The sequence below is a fragment of the Ornithorhynchus anatinus genome, chromosome X4 (assembly GCF_004115215.2).
Source record: "Ornithorhynchus anatinus isolate Pmale09 chromosome X4, mOrnAna1.pri.v4, whole genome shotgun sequence".
Lineage (NCBI taxonomy): Eukaryota > Metazoa > Chordata > Mammalia > Monotremata > Ornithorhynchidae > Ornithorhynchus > Ornithorhynchus anatinus.
In genome coordinates this window covers 2,860,920-2,885,589 of record NC_041752.1, presented here as the reverse complement: position 1 = coordinate 2,885,589, position 24,670 = coordinate 2,860,920, and the positions used below count along the sequence as shown (strand labels likewise).

Genomic DNA, 24,670 nt, shown 5'->3' with positions numbered 1-24,670 from the left:
TGCTCGCTGAGGGAGCAACAGGGCTTCTGTTGCAGGGTGCTTTTATTCTCATGGGCCATGAGGTGGCTCAGTGGCTGGTCTCAATGATCATCCATTAGCGTTAGGCCTTTGGCTACGAAATAGTAATTATGGTACTTGTTAAGTGCTTATTATATGTCAAGCACTGTTCTAAGCGCTGGGGTAGATATAAGTTAATCAGGTTGGACCCAGTCCCTGTCCCACATGGGGCTTACACTCTTAATCCCCGTTTTCCAGATGAAATCACTGAGGCCCAGAGAAGTGAAGTTAGTTGCCCAACATTACCCAGCAGACGTGTGGCAGATCCGGGATTAAAATAAATAAATGGTAGTATTTGTTAAGTGCTTACTATCTGCAAAGCACTGTTCTAAGCGCTGGAGGTTACAAGGTGATCAGGTTGTCCCATGTGGGGCTCACAGTTTTAATTCCCATTTTACAGATGAGGGAACTGAGCCACAGAGAAGTTGTGACCTGCCCGAAGTCACACAGCTGGCAAGCAGCGGAGCTGGGATTAGAACCCACGACCTCTGACTCCCAAGCCTGGGCTCTTCCCACTGAGCCACGCTTGGATCCTTCTGATCCCAGGCCCGGACTTTATCCACCAGGCCACAGCCCCCAGAGGAGTGGAGGGAGTTTTTCCCAAAAGAGCAGGGAGTGGAGTGTTTTATTCTGCTTCAGCGGTGTGTCTGAGCTCGGTGGTCTGGGATCAGCCAGGATACCTGTCGGCGGGGAGGGGCAGGTTCTAGCGTGCCCAGGGGCAGCAAGGACCAAGAAGACCTGCCAAAGCTGTTGGGAGCGAGAGCCCACCCACCAGCCACTCCGCCAACCGCCCCATCCTGTTCTCTAAGCAATGCTCCCTCCTGAAAGAAGCCTCTTTTCATTTCCTCTTTTCGGCTAACATGTAAATCTTTGCTTTCTCCAGCCCTGCTTCCTAAAAAGTCTGCTTTTTTGTCGTTGTTTTTTTCTTTACCTTCCCAGCTTCCTGTTTCCCAGCCAGTACCAACCATCCAAGGCGATCCTCAGATACCAGTGGCCGCGCCCGCCCTCCCCCACCCCTCAGTGGCCCCCGGCCTCTCCGGGACGCACTTCCTCCCCCTGGGGCAACCCCTCCCGGCTCCCTTAGCCCCCCAATTCTCCGTGCCTCAACTGCCGTTACCGGTCCCTCAGGTGACCACGGCCCAGACGGGGTTCTCCCCGCTACCCGGGCCCGTGGCGGCCGGAGTTCACCAGCCTCTGCTCCAGCTGGCCCCGTCCGCGGCCGCTGGGTCGGTGGGCTCGACGGTGGTCCCCAGCCACGTGCCCACCCTCCTGCAGCCCGGGATGCAGCTGCCGAGCCAGGTGGTCCCCCAGCTCCTGCAGCCCGTGGGAATTCCGGCCCACCTCGGGCAAGCTGCCAAAGCACCTCTTCCCCCTGGAGATACTCTGTATCAGGTATTGTGCCAGCCAGCGAGGCCCACACACCCCCCGGTGTCCAGCTCCATCCCCAGCGCCTGCCCTGTACTTTGCCCCATCCCGAAGGGAATCCTTAATCATAGTCATCCTGGTGGGGATTTTATTTTTGATGGTATTGAAGCACTTACTATGTGCCAGGCACTGTCCTAAGCGCTGGGATAAAGACAAGCTCATCAGGTTAGAAACGGTCCACAGTACCACTTGGGTGTCACAGTCTTAATCCTTATTTTCCAGATGAGGCGCAGAGAAGTGAGGTGATGTGCCCGAGGTCACACAGCAGACAGGTGGTGGAGCAGGGATGAGAACCCAGGCCCGGGCTCTTTCCACTAGGCCACACTGCTTGGTGAAGCGCTCAATAAAGGCGATTGAAATCGGGGCCAATCAGAGAGGTGTCAGCTGGGGCCTTAAGTGACAGACAGCTTGGCACCCGGTGGGTTGGCAGCTCCAGTGGGCCCGGTGTCAGAGGGCCAGGGCCCACGGGGGCCAAACTTGGACAGCAGGCTGGAATTCCGCCTCCCCCACCCCCAACCCCTGGCCAGGAAGTCGCCGAGATGGGCCAGAAAAGGCAGCTGCTGCGGCGGCTAAAGGGACGTGAAGGTTTAGAGCCTTCCAAGAAAGGGCACGAAAGGGCCCGACTCCAAACCCGGTCCCTCGAGCCGTCTTCACCCCCCAGCCCGGGGATTCTGGGGGAAGAGAAGAAAGTGTGGGCAGGCACCAGGCAGGCCCAGGCACATGCCATCACATAGAGCGCCCCACGTCCGGCCGCCCAGTGGGGAGGGCAGAGGACAGAGAGGGACCAGAGACTCCCCTGCCCTTTATCTGGGCTCGCTCCATTTTTGTTTTACGGTACTTAAGTGCTTACTAGGTGCCAGGCATTGTACTAAACGCTGACTTGGATACAAGCTAATCAGATGGGGCACAGTCCCTGTCCCATGTGGGGCTCATGGTCTTAATCCCCATTTTGCAAATGAGGGAACTGAAGCACAGAGAAATGAAGTGACTTAGCCACGGTCAAACGGCAGACAAGTGGCAGAGACAGGATTAGAACCCAGGTTCATAATAAAAATTGTCGTATTTGTATTGGGCCGGGCACTGGACTAAGCACTGGGATGGATACAAGCAAATAGGGGTGGGCACAGTCCCTGTCCCACATGGGGCTCACAGTCTTAATCCCCACAGATGAGAGAACTGAGGCCCAGCGAAGTGAAGTGAGTTGCCCAAGGTCACCCATCAGACAAGTAGCAGAGCCAGGATTAGAACCCAGGACCTTCTGACTCCCAGGCCCACGCTCTTCCCACTAGGCCCTGCTGCTTCTCCCTCCTAGGCCCGTGCTCCATCTGCTAAGCCACGCTCTTCCCTTAGGCTTCTTCTGTCCACCGCAGGCTAATGGGGTTCAGATGGGGGGCAGGGAGGATGAAGCTGAGAATGGGAGGGTTTGGGCAGCAGCGTTTCATTATCCATCCTTGGAGGAGGCAGAATAACGGGGTGGCAGGGTCCAGCAGCCTGGAATGAGAGTGAAGACCCGCAGAAGGGCCAGATGGACTGCCAAGGGAGGCGAATACTAAGCTAGGAGCCCCATGAGGGTCAGGGAGTGGGTCCTACCTCATTACCTTGTAGCTACCCCAGCACTTAGTACAGTGCCTGGCACATTGTAAGCACTTAACAGATGCCCTGATTATCATTAATAATAGTATCTGTTAAGAGATTACTCTTTGCCAAGCGCTGGGGTAGATAGAAGGCAATCAGGTCACATTTGGGGCTCTAGGTCTTGATAATCTTGGTAATCTGTCTCTGTCTTACTGTGGCAGCAGGGTCAATCGGTGGTATTTATTGAGCACTTAGAGTTTACAGAACACTGGATTAAGCGCGTGGGAGAGGACGACACAAGAGAATTAGTAGACCCGATCCCTGCCCACCAGGGGCTTGCAGTCCAAGATGGGGAGACAGACCTTAAAATAAATTATTTTAATGAGAAGCAGTGTGGCATAGTGGATAGAGCCCGGGCCTGGGAGTCAGAAAGACCTGGACCTTAATCCCAGCTCTGCCACTTGTCTGCTGTGTGACTTTAGGCGAGTCACTTCATTTCTGTGGCCCTCACTTCCCTCATCTGTAAAATAGGGATTAAGATGATGAGGCCTAGGTGGGACAGTGATTGGGGCCAACCTGATTTGCTTGAATTTACCCCAGAACTTAGTACAGTGTCTGTACAGTATGCTATACTACTATAGTATAACAAATACCATTAAAAAAAAAGAAGAAGAAATTCTGGCTCTGGGTCTGAGGGTGGGGTTCTCAACCCGGCTCTCCCCACCCCACCGGCCTCTGGGTTATGGGAGAATTTGCTCTGGGGGATTGGCTTTTTTCTCCTTGGTAACAGTAATTATCAGTCGCCCCCTTACTTGGCCAGGGTTTCTGATCTCCATTTTGAGCTGCCCCAGGGGTGCGGCTGCCGAGCGGCGACGGTTTTTCCCCAAGACGCTGAGGCCCACTGTGGGCAGGGAATTTTTAGGGAATTTGCCTACCCATTCTGTTAGATTGGACTCTCTCAAGTGCTTTAGAACAGTGCCCTGCACCCAGAAACTCCTTCAACAATAAATACAATTGATGATGATGATATCCTCTAAGGATATAACAACAATAATAATAATAATAGGATTTGTTCGGCACTAATTGGCTTATCGGGGTGGTTCTGGACCCCTTTCCCGGAGCCGTGGGCCTCTCCAGAGGGAGCCTTGGACAGAGGGCCCGGTTTTCCCGAGGGTGTTGGGCTCACACCCCTCCCCGCGGCCGTCCCCCACCTTCCCCACACCCCCTGGGGGATCTCGTCCGTGTCACCCGCTCGCTCCGCGGCCCCCTGCCCGAACTAACCCGCCTCCCCCTCCTCCCCTCTTTGCCGCAGGGCTTCTCGCCTCGACTGCCACCTCAGTACCCCAGAGACGCAAACGCCGCTCCCTCCCCCGCCGGGGCTTCTGTGTGCATCCCTTCCGCCGTCCTCTCCCCTCCTTTACCCCCCGAGGCCGGGGCCGCCCCCGGCTACCTTTCCTCCGGGGTGCAGCCTTACGTGGACGCGAGCCTCTCGGCCCCCCTGGGCAGCCTAGGAGGGCAGGGACAAGTGCCCCAGCCAGCACTGAGCGTAGCAACACCAACCCCTACTCCGTCCCCCCAGCAAGCAACCTCGGAGGTAAATGTCGTCTCTGCGGAGTGTACCTATGTGTGTGCTTGTATGTGTGCGTGCAGCGTGTGGGTTCCCGGGGGCGCGGGTGGAGCCCCGCCTGAGCCGGGGCCAGGGGGCCAACCCTCAGGGTCCGCTTCGGCTTGGCCAGCTGAGGATCCATCCCGTCTAACCTCTGCGATGACTTTCTCTTCCAGCAGAATGACATGCCAATGTGGGGACCTTGTTGCCACTGGCTGTTCTGTTGGGAAGTGAGTGGTAGCACTTCCCTCGCCGCTCGTTCTGTAGCTCTCGTTCTTGCCCTCTCACTCCACTCTCTCGGCCACCGAGCCACGCAGGGAGGGGGCCCGAACCACCCCCCGCCGCGTGGGCCTCCGCCAGATCTCCCGCCCTGCCAGGAGGGAGCTCTGACTTGCCTCTGCCCTCTGTCCTTCGCTCTGCCTGCCTGTCCCCGTTGCCCATCCTCTCGGCGAGCGGCCTGCTGCATGGCCAGCGGTAGTGTCTCAGCGGGCCGAGCGGATGCGGCGGCTGCTCCCGCCGGCCCGCCCCAACCGGAGACTGGCTTCCGGGCGCTCCCCCGGGGAGCTCCGGACACGAGCTGCTCGGACGCTGGGGGCCGGGGGCAGAGAGATAGCGCTTTTAGGACTCCGGGACCGGATAGAAGGACTGGAAGGGGGAGCAGAGTGGGTTCGGGGCGGAGGAAGGAAGTGGCAGTCCCGGGAGTGCTTAAATGGTGGTCTGTCTTCGCAGAGCGTTCCGGTCCTCCCCCAGCCCGCGCCTCCAGAGGTGGCAGCGGTCACCCAGGCGCAGCCCGGCCCGACCACCACGCTGGTCTCTTCTATAGACAGGTGAGCGGAGGAGCCTCCGGGCAAGAAGGAGCAGTCTCGGTGCCGCCGCCTCATGGTGGCTGGCGGGGGATCCTGGGACCCGGGCTGCCGGCATCCTGGCGCTCGCCACTGGGCCGACGGGCAGGGACACTCGGGGTCCCGGGGGGGGGTGGGCAGGTGGCGGCCCAAGGATCTCCTTCCCGTCGGTCCTGCTCGCCCGGCTCTGCAGGATAGAAGTGAGCGCGTCCAGGGAGCTTCTGCTCTAGAGAGGGGACCTTGGGCTCCCTCCTGCCTGGAATCTCCCCATCACCCGTGCGCCCCAAAGAGCCACCTCTCAGCTGGGGAACTGATTTCTTTCAGGTTTCCTGATGGCCCAGGGTAGCCAAATAGCAAAGTAGGCAAGTAGTCCCGGGGTAGCAACGCAGCCTCGTGTGACACTTTTTTCTTTTTCTGAAGTATTCACATTGATTTATTCGTTTAATCATTTATTGAGGGCTTACTGTGTGCAGAGGACTGAACTAAGCCCTTGGGAGAGTATAAACGGACGCATTCCTTGCCCACAATGAGCTTAGAGCGGGATGTGGGGGTAGAGGCGGGAGGACAGATTTACCCTCTCCACTAGGGAGCCCTGAGCCCATTCCTGGTCAAACTTGGCACCGGAAAGGGACGATTCCGGCTAGCTGCTTTAGCCAAGCGAGCCGCGCAGCGGGGCCATGAGATCGCCAGAAACCAGAGGACCGGCGGGGTGAAACCAGAGGACCGGCGGGGTAAACCCGGCCTCGGGTCAGAGCGAGGCGCCAGCCTCAAACATGGATTTCCTAGACAACACCAGGCTCTTGGGGCCCCCCCCGTCCCCTCAGGGGAGAACTCAGTTGAGATCGCTTTCCCCCGACTAAGGTGTCCCATGATCCACTGAGAAGGATCAGGAGGACAAGGATTTAAGTCAATCAGTGGCTTTTCTTGACCACTTACTATGCAAAGAGCACTATACTAAGCGCTGGGGAGAGTAACAAGACAACAGAGCCGGCAGATTCGTTCCCTGCCCATATCCGGGCACTTGTTGTCACTCCGATCAGAGAAGCGCTTTTCCACCTCCTAGTTGGCCGTCATGGTATGGGATGGAGTTCCCACGCGGGGAAATTGACGGCGATGCCCTTCGCTTCTCAGCGCACATTCGGACGTCGCTTCCGGGATGAGCGATGGGAACGAGAACGTCCCATCAGCCAGCGGGAGGCACGAAGGGAGGACCGCCAAGCGCCATTACCGGCGGTCCGTCCGGAGCCGTTCACGCCACGAGAAGACCGCGCGGCCCAAGCTGAGGATTCTCAACGTGAGTCACCTTGGCTCCGGCCAGTGGCCGCGATGGGAGGTTTTCCCGACTCCGATAATAATAATAGCAAAAGTAATTAATCACGGGGCTATCTGTTCATTAATTCATTAATCATATTTGAGTGCTTACCGGGTGCAGAGCTCTGTACTAAGCACTTGGGGGAGTACAGTGTAACAATAACAGACATCTTCCCTGCCCACAACGAAAATGCTTACTCTGTGCCAAGCACAATAGTAGGCACCTGACTCAGATCAGCCAGGGTTCACATACAAGATCATCCCCTTGGACACAGTCTCTGTGAAAGCCCGTCTTGGGGTTTGGGCCGCAAAGTCCCCTGCAGGCCACGATCCTGTTTGGGACTCAAAATCCAAGTGTTACATTATGACTATGGTATTGTCTAAGCATTTACTATGTGTCAAGCACTGTTGTAAGTGTTGGGGTAGGTACAAGCTAATCAGATCAGTCCCAGTCCTGGTCTTAAATGAGGGGTGAGAACAGGCGTTGAATTCACATTTGGCAGATGAGGAGGAGGACCGGAGAAGCCAAGTGAGTTGCCCAGGTTCACACAGCAGGCAAGGGGCAGAGCCGGGATTAAAATGCAGGGGTCCTCTGGCTCTCGGGGCACCTGCTCTTTCCACTGGACCACGTGGTTTCCCCGTGTTCCTCTCCCCACTGCGTGAGGGAGTCTCAAATAACGTAGCCTTAGGTGGAACATCGCGTTGGTCTGCATAGCCGGTAGGGCACGTTGTGAGCTAAGAAGGCATTTATAGCAGTTGGCCCGCTTGCCCCGTATTCGGGAGAGAGTCGGCGGTGGGGATGATGACGAGTCAGAGGACGGCAATCCCCACTCAGAATTAGACCGTTCCCTTGGCGTGTTTGTCAAAGCCGAAAGCAGTCCACGTGTTTTCCCCGACGAGCTCGTTCATCCTTTTCTCCCCACCTGCGGTTTGGATCTCTTTCCTCTTGGTTCTGCCCACCCGGCTCAGCAGGAGTGAAGTGAATGTATTCAAGGGTGGTCTTCAGGGATCCCCCGCCCTAGGCGGGGAGACCCTGGGCTCTCTTGTGCCTGGAATATCTCCTCGTCGCCCATGCACATTCCAGAGAGCTACTTCCAAGCCTGGAAACCAATTTCTTTCAGGTCTCCAACAAAGGAGACCGGGTGGTGGAATGCCAGCTGGAGACGCACAATCGGAAAATGGTCACTTTCAAATTTGACCTGGACGGCGATAACCCCGAGGAGATCGCATCCATCATGGTAGGCCTGGGTGCGGGTGGTGTTCGGAATCGGTCCAATATGCCCATCACGCCAAGGGTGTTGGCCAAACGTTTGAGTGGACCGTCGGTAGGGTTGGTAGACACAATCCCTGCCCTCGGAAAACTCATAGTCTACGGGGTGCAGAGCGTTGTACTGAGCACTTGGGAGAGGAGGGAGGAAGTTGGGACTCTGAGCTGGACACCCCCGAGAATGGACAGTCCCGCTTTCCAAACAGGCGGCGCTGACCCAGAGGGTGGGAAGCCAGCACAGATCCTGCTCTGTCCAGTCCCTCACTCCTGGGGGTTCAGGTGACCAAGGGGAGGCCGGAACCAAGCACCACCGGGGGCTCCAAGGTCCGTTGTTGTCAGGAAGACTCACTCTGGCTACCGGCTTCCCTTGCAGGTGAATAACGATTTCATCCTGGCCACGGAGAGGGACTCGTTCGTGGATCAGGTCCGAGAAATCATCGAGAAAGCCGACGAGATGCTCAGTGAAGACGTTAGTGCGGAACCAGAGGGGGAGCAGGGTCTGGAGGGCCTGCAGGGAAAGGATGACTACGGCTTCTCGGCCTCCCAGGTGGGTTTGGCAAGCCTGACATCACAGAGTGCTTTGGGCAGGAGTTATGCCAAAGAATTTAGCCCACGAGTGTGGCCCCATTTCTTATTTTTTCCCTCTTCTGGTACCTGTTAAGCGCTTAATGTGGGTCCAGCACCATCTTAAGTGCTGGGGTAGATACACGTTAACAGATGGCTCCTGATCTGGTCTGCCCCTCCTCAGAGCAGTTCACTGTTTCCACTGGTCTACCGGTCCCAGGCTCTGGATTCAGTGAATTCTCGGAAATCTGCTTATGGGGGAAAATACCTGATTTTCAGCTTTTGGTGGGAGGCTTGGCCGCCCTCTCGCCCCGAGGATGGTGTGTCCTCGTCTCAGGAGCTGAATCATTTCCATTCATTGCAGAAATTGGAGGGAGAATTCAAACAGCCAAATCAGACGTTGTCGATGCCCCAGCGGATAGGTAAGCAGTCTTCCTCCTTCAGCCCTTGAGCGGCGTTAGTGTAGCGCTTCCTGTGCCCGGAGCACTGGACCAAGCCTCCTCTCCGCGAAAGCCCGCCTAGGGGTTTGGGCCTCCAAGTCGCCTTGGCAATTGCCCCAAGTTTGCCTGGGGAACCAGCAGACTTGGGATACGTCCGATCTGGAGCGAGGGGTGAGCTCAGGAGATTCAGGGAGCCGTGTAACACGAGGGTCTTGTTTCCCACGGATTAGGCGTCCCAGCCAACTCTTTAACCCAAGTTGTCCATTCCGCGGGAAGACGGTTCATCGTCAGCCCCGTGCCCGAGAGTCGGTTACGAGAACCCAAGTATTTCACGATGGCGGGAGCCGCTCCCGGAGAAGCCTCCGACCCGGGTGAGTGGTGCATTTTTGTTGTCCTCTGCTGGAGGGCCCTGGGGCAAGTGGTTTTGGGTCGGAGGGAGATCTGCCCGGTTCTCACTCCATACCATGCGGGGTCTCACTGGGTAGGAATTTAGAAAAGAGAGGATGGGCATCAAGAGGGGGTCGATGGCAGAAGGGGAAGCGACTGTGAATGGGAGGTAGCGATCTTCTCCGGGAAAGAATGACCCTATTTACTAAGCATCTGTGGGGGGCAGAGTCCTGTGCTAAGCACTGGGAGAAGACTACACAGCGGGGGAGTTAGACACGGTCCCTGGGTCGCAGCATGAGGGGGGCCATGCTTTCATGGTCTGAAGAATTTAAGTGGAGAGAAGGGGTTGGAGAAAGATGTGGCAGGCAGATACCCAGAATTAGGCTCAAAGTCTTAGCAGGGTTGGAGGAATTGGAGAACGGAGACCCTGGGGGTGGGAGGGAAGGCCACGTGGGTAAAGGGGAGCTGGCTGAAGAAGCGCCAGCTGGGTCAGTGTTGCTCACACCTGCTGTTGAGTGGCCCAAGCCTTGGCTGCGCCCGCCACCCCCACCTTTTTATGGTACTTGTTAAGCACTTATTTTTGTGTCCATACACGATAACCAGCATGGACACCGTCCTGGAGCTCCCAGGCAAAGTAGGGAGTAGGATTGAATCCCCATTTTACAGAGGGGGAAACTGAGACCCAGAGAAGTGAAATAGCTCGCTCAAGGTCACACAGCAGACAAGTCAGGGAGCTGGGATTAATTAGAACCCGGTCCTCTGACTCCCAGGCCGGGGCCTTTTCCGCTAGGCCGCACGGCTTCCCCCTACCTTGTAAAGGTGATTGTCTCCCGGGTGGAGGCTGCAGGCGGTTTATCATGGTGAGGGCCTCGGATGTGGTCCATCCACTGGTGGTATTTATTGAGCGCTGACCGGGCGCAGAACCTGGCAGAGTCCAGGAGAGTCGGCCATCAGGATCCCTGCCCTCAGGGGGCCGAGTCCAGTGACGGACCGACTGACCCTCTCCCTCCGTCCGTCTCGTTGCAGCTGCCGCTTCTTCGTCCCACGGCCCCGGGATGAACCTGTCTCACTCGGCTTCATCCCTCAGCCTGCAGCAGGCTTTCTCGGAGATCCGCCACGGCCAGCTGGCCGAGGGACCCAGCACCGCTCCCCCAAACTTTAGCCTCGCCGGGCCGGCCTTCCCCGCCGGGCCCCCCGCCGTGACCAGCGCAGCCGGGGCCCCGCCTCCGGGAGCGGCGGTCTCCGGGCCTCCGGCCTCCGGCCCCGCCACCGGAAGTCCGTTCGGCAGGATTCCCGTGCCGATCATCCAGTCCGCGGTCACCGTGCCCACCGAAAAGGGGGCGACCGGAGCGGCCCCCGTCTGTCTCGCTGGGCAGCCGCCGGCGGTCACTAGCGTGGCCACCTCTATCAGGGTCTCCGACGCGGCCCCGTTACCCTCCAGGTCCCAGGCGGTCCCGACGGCCCCTCCTGGGGCGACGGTCCCCGCCCCATTGGCACCCCCCCGTCGCGGGGTCGGCTGTCCCTCCGGTCCCCGGAGCGGGCGGCGCTCCCGCCCCGGCAGCCGTCCCCCCGGCCGTGACGTCTCAGCCCGTCCAGCCGGCTGTGGGCGGAGCTTCCTCCGCGCTCCCCGGCCCGAGCCCGGCTCCCCAGCCCCCGGCTCTGCTCAGCAACAGCTGCTCGGCCCCAAGCCTGGCGGAGACGGTGGTGGTCAGCGCCCTGCACCCCCGGCCCGAGTGCACCCACTCTCTGGACAGGGCCCCGGCTGGCCCCGTGCCGGGCTTGTCCCTGTCTCTCTCGGCTCCGTCCTCTTCCGTGGGGGCGTTGGGGGTCCACCCGCTGCTCATCTCCTCGGCCGTGGCCTCCACCCCCGTCCTGCCCCAGGCAGCCGGGGCCCTGTCCACGCCTCTGCCGGCCCAGGGCCCGCTTGCCGGCCTCCCGCCCCTGGCTCAGCCCGTGGCCAACGTGCCGGCCGTGCAGCAGACACTGGTCCACGGTCAGCCCCAGCCAGCCCCTCTCCCCAACCAGCCGCACAGCCACCCCGAGATGGACCCCGAGGCCCAGCCCAAAGCCCCGGGAATCGACGACATTAAGACCCTGGAGGAAAAACTGCGCTCCCTCTTCAGCGAGCACAGCTCGGCCGGCGCCCCGCATGCCTCCGTCTCCCTGGAGACGTCCCTGGTCATGGAGACCCCCGTGACGCCCGGCGTGCCCACCACCGCCATCGCCCCCAGCAAGCTCCTGACCTCCACCACGAGCACCTGCCTGCCGCCCGCCAGCCTGCCTCTGGGACCGACCGGCCTCCCGGGGGTCACGCCCGCCGCCACGCCCGGCCAGGCCGCCACTCCCATCAGCTACGTCCCGGCGCCGGTCAGCCTGTCAGCAGGGGCCAAGCCGGGCACGCCGCCCTCGAAGCCACCCCTCGCCAGGGTCCCGGTAAGGACTGGTCTGGCCCGGAGCCCGCACGGTCTGAGAGGCCGGAGTTGGACAGACGGGAAAGCCGGAGGGAGGCCGAGGTGGAGATGGGTTCCTTGGGGATTCGTTCCCTTTGGGCTCCGCTGGGATCGGGTTGGCCGGGGAGTTGGACCCCATCCCCAGGGCGTGGCCGGCGGGGTGGGTCTCTTTGCAGGCTGGAAGGCGACGTTCCTCGGGGCTCCGTGGAGGTTTGGGGGAAGGTCTGGCCTGTCGAACCTCAGCTGACCTCCCCCTTCCACCCGGGAGGCATTGGGAAAGAGTCAGTGCCGGTGGCATGACCTGGTGGCAGCGAGAGACAGAAACCCTCCGGGGAAGGGCCTATCTAGAGACTGCCGTCTATGCCTAGGTGCTGGCGTGGTTTCGGGGCGGGGGAGAGAAATGACTACCTGGCAGGCACTTCCTGATTCCGTCGGGCTGGGTGTCTCCATCCCGCATCCTCCTCTCTCCGACCTTTCTAACCCTTCCCCTATAACCTGGCTGGGTTTCCTCGGCCGGGTGCACATCCCGACCTCATCGCCCTCTGGCCGATGGGCGGCGGAAGATTTTTGGAAAGGTGGCAGGCGGCTCTGAAGGGTGAATAGCGAGCGGTCAGCGACCGTGAATGTCCCCGGTGAGCGCCTCCCTCCGCCATTCACGAATGGCCGGAGTTAATCGGCCTGGGCCACGGGGGCTCCGCCCCGAGTCTCCGAGCAGCTGATTCCGGGGACACCCCCACCCCGTGAAGCGGACGGTTTCCGTGTAGGGATCCTGCCTCGGCCCTGGAGGACGCAGTAGTCGTCCGCCCGCCCTCTGACCCCTCTCCTTCCGTTCGTGGCCGTTGGACTCAGATTTCCCATCCATTGTCCGTAGGTGCTGCCAGTAGGTACCGAACCTCCAGCTGGTACCCCACCCAGCGAGCAGCTGCCGCCTTTTCCGGGACCTTCACTAACTCAGGTGCCCCCTTCCCCTCCCCGCCCCCTGCCTCTACCGAGCGATCTGTCCGCTTCTCCTGCTTGGTCTTTCTAATGGCATGCTGGAATTCCCGCTTCCCCGCTGCACGCTCTGGACTTGGCCACTGTCTCCCTCTCCTCCTCTTCTGCCCGAGTAGCTCCTCTCTGTGGAATGGGAACAGTGCCTGAGCCAGGGAGGGGGACGTGGGCCCCCAGAGGGCTCAGGGGCAGCGACGGTCCGGTCTGCCCGGACCCCGGCTGGCGCTCGCCATCGCTTTAGGGCCCGGATCGGAGGAGGCCCCCGCCTCCCGCCCCTCAACCGTTGGGAGACCCTAACCCAGAGGTGCCTATTTCTCCCTGGGGGTAGCTTTGGCGGAACAGCGTCTAGGAACTCCAAGGTGCCCTCCAGGTTCTCCCAGGCCTGAGATACATAGGGACCCTGGAAGCCAAGGGTAGGGGTTGGCTCCTATCCAGAATGTGCTCTGTCGGCCCCTCCCACTGGGCAGGGCCGCGTCCCGGGATCAGCAGTTCCCTGGAGCGGGAAGACTTGGCCTAGCTGATTCTCCCTGGGCGTGAGCATGAGCCACCCAAAGGATTTGAACGGCACCTCAGCCGGGCTGGTGCTTTTTTCCTTTTCTTTTTAAATATGGTATCTGTTAAACGTTGACAATGTGCCGGGCACTGTTCTACACACTGGGGTAGATACGAGGTAATCAGGTTGGATGCAGTCCATGTCCTTCATGGGGCTCACAGTTTTAATCCCCTTTTTCCAGTTGAGGTAATTGAGGCCCAGAGGAGTGAAGTGACTTGGCCAAGGTCACACAGCAGACAAGTGGTCGAGCCAGGATCAGAACCATTCTGACTCCCAGGCCCGTGCTCTGCCCACTAGCAAGCTGCAGTGCTTCATGGGCCGTCCCAGGGTGGCTGGCGGCGGCGAGCAGCCTGTCTAGGGTTGAGCGATGGAAGAGGGTCTGGTGGGAATAGGAGACAGGCCCCCCTGCCCTGCTGCAAATGGACGAGCAACGGGAAAAAGATGCCCAGAATTACTGGAGGCCGCTCTGGGTTCAGTGAGTCCATCGATCAATCGTATTTATTGAGCACTACTGTGTTTGGGACAGTGTATTAAGCACTCACATGAGTGCAACACAATATAATAGACACATTCCCTGCCCACAGTGAGTTTACAGTGTAGAGGGGACTGTAAGCACGAATGTCTGTCGGGGGGGATTTGATCTTGAGATGCTGCTGCTTCTTGGGGCAGTATTAAATCTCCCATCAAGCCTCTAGGCCACAGCACCGGTTTTCCACTGTCTGCAGTTATACCCACCTCGTCTGTACACAGTGGTTCTGATGTGGGAAGAGGGCTTGTGGGAAGAGGGCGGTGGGGGAGGGACGGACAGACAGCAAAACAATGGTTCGGAGACGCAGCCTCTGTAGCCGGGCCAGGCGAGATTCCGGGTGAGGCCGGTCAACGAGTGAACGCCGGATTTCCCTCAGAATGCAGGTTGTCTGATGCTTCACTAGGCTCGGCCTGTGTCAGTCGCTCAGTCCAGTCGCTGTTATTTATCGAGCGCTTAACCCTCTGCCCGAGGAACACCCGCTGATGAACATGTGTTTCTGCTTCAGTCCCAGCAGCCTCTGGAAGACCTGGATGCTCAGTTGAGACGAACCCTCAGTCCGGAGACCGTCCCGGTGGCCCCCGGTCCTGTGGCGGTAAGTTTGCTATTTTGGCAGAGCCTGCCCTCCCCGCCCTCCCCGCCCTCTCAGATTGCCTTACTCCCAGGTGTCTTTTTCCAACCGAGAGGATTCCCTCTTCCCCCGGGCTTGTGGTGCGGGAGCCCTGTTCCGCGCTGGCCCCTCGTCTACCTGACTCGAGGCTTGTTTCCTTCTTTGGTCGGTCAGTCGGTACCATTTATTGAATGCCTGACGGGGGGACGAAATGGTTTTCTTCTATGGTACCAGTTAAGCCCTTATGTGTCAAGCGCTTTACTGAATGCTGGGGTAGAGGAAAGATAGGTTGGACACAGTCTCTGTCCCACATGAGGCTCATTAGTCCAAGTATGAAGGAGAATGATTTAATCCTCGTTTTATGGGTGAAGAAACTGAGGCCCAGAGAAGTTAAGTGACCTCCCCAAGGTCACACAGCAGGCAAGCTGTCGAGCTGGGATGATGTTGATGATGTTTGTTGTTATTAATATCATTATTACTTTTATTGCATTCGTGTAGCCCTTACTATACATCAAGCACTATATTAAGCGCTGGGGCAGGTACAAGATAAGTCAGACACAGTCTCTGTCCCACATGGGGCTCACAGTTCAAGTAGGAGGAAGAAAACAGGTGACCAGGGGAGAGGGGGTCCCCCGGGGCACGCATGTTCTCCCCCACTTTCTCCCTTCCCCCCCAGACTGGGGCCACGGAGAAAGAAGTGGTATTGAATGCCGGGAGCCGATGGGAGGTTCCGATGGAAAGGCGGTGGTAGCGGTGGTCACCGGGATTAGCCCGGAAAAGCCTCTGAGTGAGTCTGGCTCCCGGTGTGGGGCTGAGCCCGAGCCCGAAAGAAGGCCAGACTGAGCTCCAGGCCTCTAGGGAAACCTCAGCCGCGACCGGCCAAGGGCGGCACTGACCCCTTTCTCCTTCCTTGCTTCGCAGCCCACGCCAGCGGTGACTTCTGCGCCGGCGCCCGTGGCCGTCCAGACGGCAACGCCGCCTCAGAGAGACGGTGAGCTCCGGCCCCCCCCGATCCCTCCCCAACTTTGGAAAACTCGGGGACAGCCCCAAAGCGTCTGGGGCTCCGGGCATGTCGCTTCCTCTCCGTTTCCTTTCTCCTCCTGCTCTTGAGTTTATCCATCTTCTGTCCCCTCCGGTCCACCCCCTTTCTTTTACTCCACCCCTGAAGTAACCAACCCTCTCGGTTTCTCGGGTTTCTCCTCCCCTTTTGACTCTTTTTGGTCTCGGGGTCTCTCTCTCTGCCTCCTCTTTTCCCACCCCCACCTCTTCCTCTTGCTCTTCTTGTGTCTCTCCGCTGCCCTCCCTTGCTCTTGGTCTGCCTCTGTTCTCCTGAGACCTCTATGTCTCTCCCTTTACTCTCCCAAGACTTTTCAGTGTCTCCACCTTGCTCTCGCTAGACCTCTCTGTCTCTCCCCCTCCTTTTCCCTAGTAGACTCCTCGTCCTCTCCCCATTTTGTCCAGGCATTTTCCTCCTCCCTCTCAGATTTGCCTCATGGTTCCCTTCACCTCCATCCACCCTCTGGACAGACAGGGACTCCTTCAAGGAGTCCATGGGTAGTAAAAATCCACAGTTCTAATTAGGGCTTGATGTGGGTTGCCCCTGTCGATAGCAGCCCTGGGCCCCGCTGACTGATGGTACATCTTCACCACGCTGTCCCTGTTCCCTCCCAGCTCCCCCGCTCCCCCTCCGCCGTGGCTACATCCACAGGTCTCTTCCTTCCTTCTGGGGTGGAGTTTCCCCTTCTGGGCAAACGGATTTTAGAGCAGATTCACTGGCGTGGGGTATGTCCCCAGTTGGCAGAAGGCCGCTGAGAATCCAGCGCCGGGGAGAAGCGGAGTGGCTGGCGTCACCCAGAACGCAGTGGGCTTTTGTGCTGCTTGGAGGATGGGGGAATGAGTCCTCACCAGGGTGCCGGCTCCTTTGAAGACCCCGGTGGGTCGTCCATTCCCCCCGAGCGCAGGATCTGTTCGGCGAGGGTCCCCCGGCATTTCAAATGGTCACTTGGAGCAGGCCGACCAGCCTCACGCCAACCACGGAGGAGCCTCTGGTCCGTTTGCAGTTGAATAGGAAGGGACCGACCCATTTGGGTGGGACCTAGAGGCCCAGTCTAGAAGCGGTCAGGACGCCTCCGGTATCGCCCTCCGGGGATTCTTCTTGAGACCGGGCCTGTGGCCGACCCCTTCGACTGCCCTGACATTTCCCTTCTCCACTCAGCTGCCTCGGCCCTTCCCGGCCCGGAGAAAAGCAGCGGCGGAAGCACCTGTCCAGGGGCCGGAGTCCTCAAGATGGGCCGCTTTCAGGTAGGATACCAGCCCGGAGCGCACCCCTCTGGTTCTGGGGCGAGGGGGTTGCCAGACGGGAGGCGCGGGCCCTGGGTCAAGCTTGTGCCGAGTCTCGGGCAGATGGGATTATCCCCCGGCTTCTAGTCGACGGGCGGGAGTGAGCAAGCCCCCTCTCTGAGGGGCAAACCGGGGCTGCAAGAGGCCGGGCAGGCGAGCGGTGTTGGGGGCGGGCCCCGCTTCGGGAAATAGCAGGGCCCAGCTGGGGTTCCCGAGCACGGAAGGGTAAGGAGCGGGTGACCGGGTGACGACGGAGGCGGGCCGGACCCCGCCCTTCTCACCGGGGCTCTCTCTCCCCCGCCAGGTCTCCGTGGCGGCAGACGACAGCCTGGCAAGGGACGGGAGCAAGTCGGAAGAAGCCAAGTCCGTGCGCTTCGAGTCCAGCACGTCCGAGTCCTCCGTCCTGTCCAGCGGTAGCAGCGGCGGCGCCAGCAGCCCGGAGAGTACCCTGCTGAAGCAGGGACCGGGCCGGACGGTCCGAGGGGACGCCGTGGACGGTCCCGCCGGCCGGCAGTCGCCGCCGGACGCCGGGCAGCCCACCAAGGTCGGGCGCTTCCAGGTGACGCCGACGGCAGATCACCGAGTGGGCCGCTTTTCGGTGTCAAGGACTCAGGCCGGGGAGGCCGGGGAGCGAGAGGCGCCGGGGACGGCCGCGGACAGGGAGCCGGCCACCCCGACCGCCAAGAGGGCGCCGCCGGACCCGGCCCACCTGAACGGGCCATCTTATGACCTGGAGGCGGCCTTCCTGGCCCGGGGGCTGGGCGAGGATTCGGAGAGCCCGCGCTCGCCCCGCCAGCTGGCCTCCAAGGGCGGCCTCCCCATCCCGGGCCTCAGCCAGAGCCTGACCAATTCGCTCAACTCATCCTACATGAGCAGCGACAACGAGTCCGACATCGAGGACGAAGACTTGAGGTCGGAGCTGCGCCGGCTCAGGGAGAAGTAAGGACCCCTCCGTTCTCCGGGGAACCCCCCGGGCCTCCCCGCCGCGACCCCCTTCCGGGCTTCGAGGACGGAGATCTGGGGCCGGGGGAGGTTGGGGCCGCACGCCGCGGTTGTTCCGAGCCCCCCCCCACCCGGCCACGGTCCGGAGGATCGTCTCCTCCCAGGAAGCAGCGTGGCTTAGCGGAAAGTGCGTGAACCTGGGAATCAGAGGACCTGGGTTCTGATCCCAGCTAATCCTCGTCCCAGAAGCCCGGGAAGACCGAGTCCTCGTCGGCTCCGGGTCTATCTACGGAGGAGGGCTAAGGCCGATAAGAGAGCGGGCAAGGGCCAGGATGGGACCCTCTGCTCTCTGCCTAGAGCTACGGGGAGGAGGGAGGCCCACGGCCCCCAGGACGAAGTGGGGAGGGTGAGGAGGTCACGTGGTGGGCTGCTCCCTCACAGGCCCCGTCCTCCCCGCAGGCACCTTAAAGAGATCCAGGACCTGCAGAGCCGGCAGAAGCAGGAAATCGAGTGTCTGTACACCAAGCTGGGCAAGGTTCCGCCCGCGGTCATCATCCCCCCGGCCGCCCCGCTGTCGGGACGCAGGCGGAGGCCCACCAAGGGCAAAGGCAGCAAGTCGAGCCGTAGCAGCTCCCTGGGGAACAAGAGTCCCCAGCTGTCGGGTATGTCCCTCCGGTCGCCCCCGCGACCGGGGCCTCGCCGCCGGCCCCTGCCTCCCCTTAGCTCTCGCCGCAGGGGCGGCCGCCGGACCGTGTCTTTCGGCTGGTCTTCCCCGGCGTCTGCTCTTGCCAGCCGTGCCTCTCCCGCTCCCCGGACCCACCGCCCTTCCCCGTGGCCCGGGACGGCACCAGGGTCGGCAGCCGGGGTCCGCGACCGTCCCCGAAGCCGAGGGGGTCCCGTGCTCTTCTCGTCGTCGAGCCGTGGCCGGAGGGAAGGGCTGGAGTTGCCCGCTGGGGGCCCGCGACGGAGCTCCCGGCGTCCCCAAGAAGCGCGAAGGGGAGGGGGAGGCCGGGCCCCGCCCGGGTCTGGAGTGAGCCGGGGCCGTGTCCTTCGGCGGTGGCGGGAGCCGGGTCTCGCCGTCGGCAGCTTTCGGGGAAATGGCGTGAGCGGTCTGTCCGGGCGGTGGGCGAGCCCAGGTTGCGTCGTAAGTTGTCGCGTGCGCCTCTTGGTGTAGCCTCTGGCCAGCCGCCAGCCTCTCTGTCCGCCACTGCCCCCGGGACCACCCGGACCCCTGAGGGCGGGGCAGCGCGGGGAAGACGGTAGCTGGGGCCCCCCGTGGGTCACAGTCTAAGTGTACGGTGTCGGCGCGCTGAGACTTCACCGGTCCGAAGGCGGTGGGAGGGTCGGGGCGTGGCCTGAAGGGCAGCCTCCGGAGCCCCGGTCCCCGAGGCTATCACCGCGGGCTCCTCGCCGGCCTAGGGACGGGAGGGCCGAGCGCCAAGGGGAGGGCCGTGGGCTCTGCCGCCACTTCTCAAGAAGCTTGGCGTGGGCAGGCAGTGTGTCTGCCACCTCTGTTGTATCGGAATCTCCTAAATGCTCCATGCAGCGCTCTGCACATAGTAAGCACTCAGTAAACCAATTGAATGGGACCAACGTGCCCAGTTCCCTTCTGGCGGCCCGGCAGGGGCGAGGGCCCCGGTGTTCCCTCCGGAGAGAGGGAGCACGGTGACGCCGCAGGTGCCCCAGCGGATGAAGTGGGGCACCCTGGGCTGGCCCGGAGGGCCCGGGAGCAGATTTGGGCAGGGAGACTGGAGGGGTGGTCTGGCCTCAGCGGGGGTGCCCGGTTGCCATGCCGCTAGTGAAGTGGGAGGCTGTGGGCGGACGGCCCGTTGTGAATGGCGTTGGGGGCGTCAGCCTCCTTCTCCAGGGACCGGGGGTCCCTGCTGAGGAGATCCCAGGCGCGCCATGTGGTAGCAGCACAGCCTCCCCGGTCCCGCCCCCTCGGGGTCCGTCGGCCGCCGGACCTCGTCAGCCACGGGCCCCTTGGCCCCCTGACCCGTCCGGATCCCGGATCCTCGGGGGTCCCGGGCCGAGAGGCCCCTCGAGGGGCTCGGCGGCCCCCCGAGGACACCGCCTCCGATCCGGCTCCCGCAGCCCCCCCTCCCCGCCCCAGCCGCCAGGGACCGTGTGGGAAGAATGTCGCTTCGGTTCTGGGCTCCGCCGCCGGTCTGCGAGAAGTCTAGCTAGTCGCGTCCTTCTGCCCCGGCCCCCGCCGCTCTCCCCAGGACAGTCGGAGGAATGGGCGCGGCCCCGGCACGATGCAGTGGAGAAGGCGACACCGCTGGGAGACGCCCCCGTCGGGGTCCTGATGCCCCTCTGTCTCTCCACAGGCCACCTGTCTGCCCAGAGTGCAACGTCAGTCTTGCACCCGCAGCAGCAGGCCCTCCACCCTCCCGGCAGCGTCCCCGAGACGGGGCAGAACCAGCTGCTCCAGCCCCTAAAACCGTCTCCCTCCAGCGACAACCTCTGTTCCGCCTTCACCAGTGACGGCGCCATTTCGGTGCCGAGCCTTTCTGCTCCCGGCCAAGGTAAGAGACGGGGGCGGCCCCCTCCGCCCCCGCGGGGGCTCGGCGGGCGGCCCGCCTCGGCCTGGGAGACAGACGGGCGGACGGACGGACACGCTGGAGGTTGGAGAAGGATCCCGGCCGGGGAGCCGGCTCCGGCCGAGGACCCCGAGAGCGGCCCGCCCCCGCTCCGCACCCCCTTGGACCCCTGGACGGTGCTGGGAGCCGAGGGCTGTTAAGGGGGGCCGGAAGGGAGCCCGTTCCCGGCCGGGCCGAGGTCGGCGCGGATGCTCACGCCCCCGGGGACCGAGTGCCCCCGGAGGGGCGGGAGAAGGGCGGGCGCCGCTCGGGATCGGACCCGCTGCCCCTCCGGAACCCGGCTCGGGGAGCCGGCAGGGCCCGCGTGGCACGATGGATGCCTGGCCTCTGCGGATTCGGCGGGGCGGTCGGCGCCCGGAGGAGCGGCGGGAGCCGCGGTCTGGAGGCTCAGCACCGCCCGGGCCGCGGGGCCGCCCCGTCGTCCCGCCCCGTCGTCTCCCCGCCCCGTGCCCCGTCGTCGTCCCACCCCCGCCCCGCTCCACGGGCTTGTTGTCGTGTGCTCATCTTAGTGCCTCCCACCTCTCCGGCCTCCAGTTTCTAACATCTTGTAGTGTGTTCTGTCTCCTCACCCCCTTTGCTCCTCTTCCCCCTCTTCCTCCTCCTCCTCTTCCTCTTCCCCCTCCTCCTCCTCCTCTTCCCCCTCCTCCTCGCCCTCGTCCTCCTCCTCCTCCCTCCGCCTTCCTCCTCGCCCCCCGCCCCCCCGTTCTCCCCCGCTCTCCTCCCCACAGGCTGCGCGAAGTTTAACTGTGCGTCCGAGCGAGTGACGTTCAAGCCTGGCAGCAGGAGGACGCGATTTCTGAGTACGCCCTGCTTGGCTCTTTGTGTGTAACCTTTACTCCTTCCTGGTCTGTGTGTCCGCCGCGCGGCCCCCTCCGTCCCCCTCCGTCCGCCTCCCGCCCCCCCCCCACCCCGACCCCCGCACGGCTCATCCGCTGTCACGTCACCGTCAGAAGTCTGAGGTGTCCCCGTTTCGGTCTCGGGGGCCGAGCCGCCCCGCCGAGCTCGGGGACCCGGGGCCTCCCGGCCCAGTGGCTCCCTGACCGGCACCGCCTCGGTGCTGGGGGGGCGCGCCCTCCGTGGCTCGGTGGGCGGCCTTGGCCGAGCGCAGCGCCGTCCTGGCCCCGGGGAGGGCACCGTCAGTCGGCCCGTAGCTCCGTGGCCTTCACTGCCGTGGGCAAAACACTCGGGGCCGGGGAGAGCACCGTCCTCCGGTGGGTGGCCTTGGCTGGACCCCGGCCGAGTGCGGAGCACTGTCTCGGCGCCGGGGAGGGTGGTGGCAGAAGGGCTTCTTCCCCCGAGATGGAGCCCGAGGAAGTCGCTCGCGGGCCGCCAGGAGCGGCCTGGGGGTCCGTACTCCGTCCCTCGCCGTCTCCTATCTGACACCCGGGGCCGGGGAGGAGGAGGAGGAGGAGCAGGGCAGCCTAGTGGGAAGAGCTGGGGGGCCTGGCTTCTAATCCCGCCTCCACTCCTGGGCCTCAGTTTCCTTATCTGGAAAACGGGGACATATTGTCTGTTCTCCCACCTACCTAGACTCTGAGCCTCCTGTGGGCGGAGACTGGGTCTGAGCTGCTTATTTTGTGCCTCCCCAGTGTTTAGTACAGCGCTGGGCACGGAGTAAGTGCGGAACAGAGACCACAGTTATTGCTATAATTATAATTAGGGAGGTGGGGGAGGCGGTGGTCGCTCGAGGGGACCTGTCTCTCCTCTCGATTTCCTCATGGGTTCAGGGGTCGGGCTAGCCTCCCGATCCTCCGTGCCGGGAACGGCCGCGGAGCGGGGAGTGCCGGCCGACCCCCCCCCCCAGGCTCTCTTCCTTGGAGGCCGGGGCTGGAGCGAGCCCCTCCGAGAGGCAGCCGCCGGGCCGGGCTGTCCAAGCCTCAAACTTCTGATGCGGTCGTGACCCGTTGGTGTCTGTGTGCATGCGCTCGGCCGGACCGACCCGCCGCCCGCCCGCCGGGATCCCGAATGCGCTTCCGGGCAGGGAGGGAGGAAGGGGGGCGGCCCCCCCGGCTTGAGCGACGCTGCCTTCGGAGGGTGGGGCGGGATCGGTGCCGCCTAGCTGCCTTCGTGCATCCCATCGCCCGCCATCCGCCCCCCCTGCGCGTCCCCCCGCCCGGCTGGCCGTCGGCCCGGCTCAGGACTCCTCCCGCTGACCCTCCCGTGGCCCCCGGGGCCTCGCCGGTGGCCCCGTTCCCCGTGTGGAACTTGCCGTGTGGACGCCGAGGGGGACGGGGGGGTGGAGGGGGTGGGCCGGCATGGGGACCCTCCGCTGGCGAGGGGCCCGACGGGCGACGAGGACGACGGCTGCTCCCGTCTCCTGGGGGAGGGGGGCGGATCCCGGGGGGCTCCCGGGAGCATGAACCGCGTCGGGGCCGAGGGGGCGGATCCTGGGGGGCTCCCGGGAGCATGGACCAGCCCGGGGCCCGTCGCGTCGGCGCCGAGGGTGGCGGTCTGGGAGGGGAGCTGCCGGGGGGGTGGGTTCTCCCGTGGGGCACGCGGCTCCGTGGACTGCGGGCGTGCGTGGTGGCGGGGGCGGGTGTGCCTGGGCGGACTTGGGGGGGCCTCGCCAGCAAGAGAGACGGAGAGGGGCCGGGGGCAGCGGAGAGTCCCGACTCGGTCTCGCGGGCTCCAAGTGCCGAGGCCGAGGCGGAGGGAGCCGGTCTCCCGAGCTTCCGGGGGGTCCTCCGGTCGGGTCTGGGGGAGGGACGGCCTGGACCTGGGGGTGGGGCGGTGTCCGCCACCCCCGGAGACCCTCTCACGCTCTCCTGCTGGCCCGGGGCCGCGCCACGCCCGGCGGTGAAGGAAGTCTGGCGCTTGGGCTCGCGGGCTGTGGCCTGTCGTCTAACCCGTCTAACCCACTGCTCTCTCTTTGTGCTTCAGGGAAGATGGTGAAAAAAGTCTGTCCCTGCAACCAGCTCTGTAGTAATTATCTTTCCGTTTCTTCTGACCCCCGTCCGCCCCCGCCCCGGGTCTGACTCCGGTCCGGTGCCCGCGTGGGTCCCCGGGCGGCGGCCCGATCTCTGGGTGCCCGCCGGCGGCCGGCCCCACCCGGCCAACCCCCAGGGTGGGCGCTGAGGAGACCCGCCAGTCCTCCGGAGCCCGGATCGGGGTGTGAGGTGGAGCGTTAGGGGCTGGGGGCCGGCTAGACCCCCGCCTCAGCTGCTCGGGGGGTGGCGGGTCGGGGTGGCGTGGGCGGGAGGGGTCTTGGGGGCTGCAGGAAGAAGCCCAGCAGGTCGCAGGTCCCCATGGCAGGAGGCTCTCGGGTTTGGCAGTGTCGGGGGGAGGCTTCCGGGGAGCAGACGAAGCGGGGTGCCGGCCGAGGGGTGCCCGCGGGCAGCGGGGGTGGGGACAGTCAGCCTCAAGCCGTCCTGTGGCCGGAGGCCTTGGCCTGAGCTCCTCGCTCCAAGCCCCCGGCCAAATCCCCGCTGCCTTCTGCATTCTGGCAGTGGCCCGGACCCCGTCCCCGCCCCCTCACACGCACGCTCCGGTGGGCAGAGCAGGGCAGGGCGGGGAACGGTCACTCCCGCCCGAGCTAGGACCGGCAGACGTGGCCGTCGGGTCCGTGTCCGGCACCGTCCCGCGCCCCGTCCCCTCCTCCGCCCCCCAGCCGCGCCTCGTCCTCTCCCATCCGTCCGCGTGCAGCCCGGGGGGCCCGGCCCCCGGGTTTCCCTCGGTCTGCCCGTTTCCCTCCATCTTCCCGTCCTCCAGCCCACCCGTCTCCGGTCCCCCCCCAATCTCCGGCCCCACCCTCAGCCTTCCCTTGGCTGTGGTGCTCGGTCGGCGCTCCCGGCCCGGGCCCCTCGTGGATTCTGTGTCGGGTGCAGCCCGCAGCTTCCCCGGGTGACCGGGCACGGGCTGGGGTCCCCGCGTGAACGGGTGGCTAGCGGGGCCTCCGGAGGGGAGCGGCAGGCCGGGGCTCCGGCGGCGGGGGGAGGCGAGGAGACGGGGACCCGGCCGGCCTCCCCGAGGTCCGACCTCCGCCCGCCGCCGCTTCCGACGGGTCTGCCGGAAGGTGGAGGGGGTGGCGCGATCGGGTGGTGACTCTTCTCTCCCTCTTCCCTCCTCCTCCCCCTCTTCCTCTCGCTCCTCCTCTTCCTCCTCTTCCTCCTCGCCTCCTCGAACCACCACCGTCAGTGTGCCCTCCGGCCGAGCCGAAATCAGGCAGGACACGGAACCCCTTTC

General features: G+C 63.1%; 1 protein-coding gene across 1 annotated transcript in view; it reads left to right on the top strand.

Moving 5' to 3' along the window:
• The window catches only part of WNK1 (WNK lysine deficient protein kinase 1), a 138,729-nt gene that overhangs the window by 110,628 nt on the left and 3,431 nt on the right, over positions 1–24,670 (top strand). Inside the window, 19 exon segments of the mRNA XM_039910677.1 lie at positions 997–1,449; positions 4,370–4,651; positions 5,393–5,490; positions 6,637–6,799; positions 7,938–8,054; positions 8,457–8,630; positions 9,012–9,069; positions 9,318–9,458; positions 10,501–10,907; positions 10,909–11,907; positions 12,796–12,879; positions 14,502–14,588; positions 15,525–15,594; positions 16,819–16,904; positions 17,248–17,882; positions 18,345–18,547; positions 20,216–20,413; positions 21,217–21,288; positions 23,369–23,410. Coding sequence (XP_039766611.1) covers positions 997–1,449; positions 4,370–4,651; positions 5,393–5,490; positions 6,637–6,799; positions 7,938–8,054; positions 8,457–8,630; positions 9,012–9,069; positions 9,318–9,458; positions 10,501–10,907; positions 10,909–11,907; positions 12,796–12,879; positions 14,502–14,588; positions 15,525–15,594; positions 16,819–16,904; positions 17,248–17,882; positions 18,345–18,547; positions 20,216–20,413; positions 21,217–21,288; positions 23,369–23,410 — 4,369 coding nt within the window.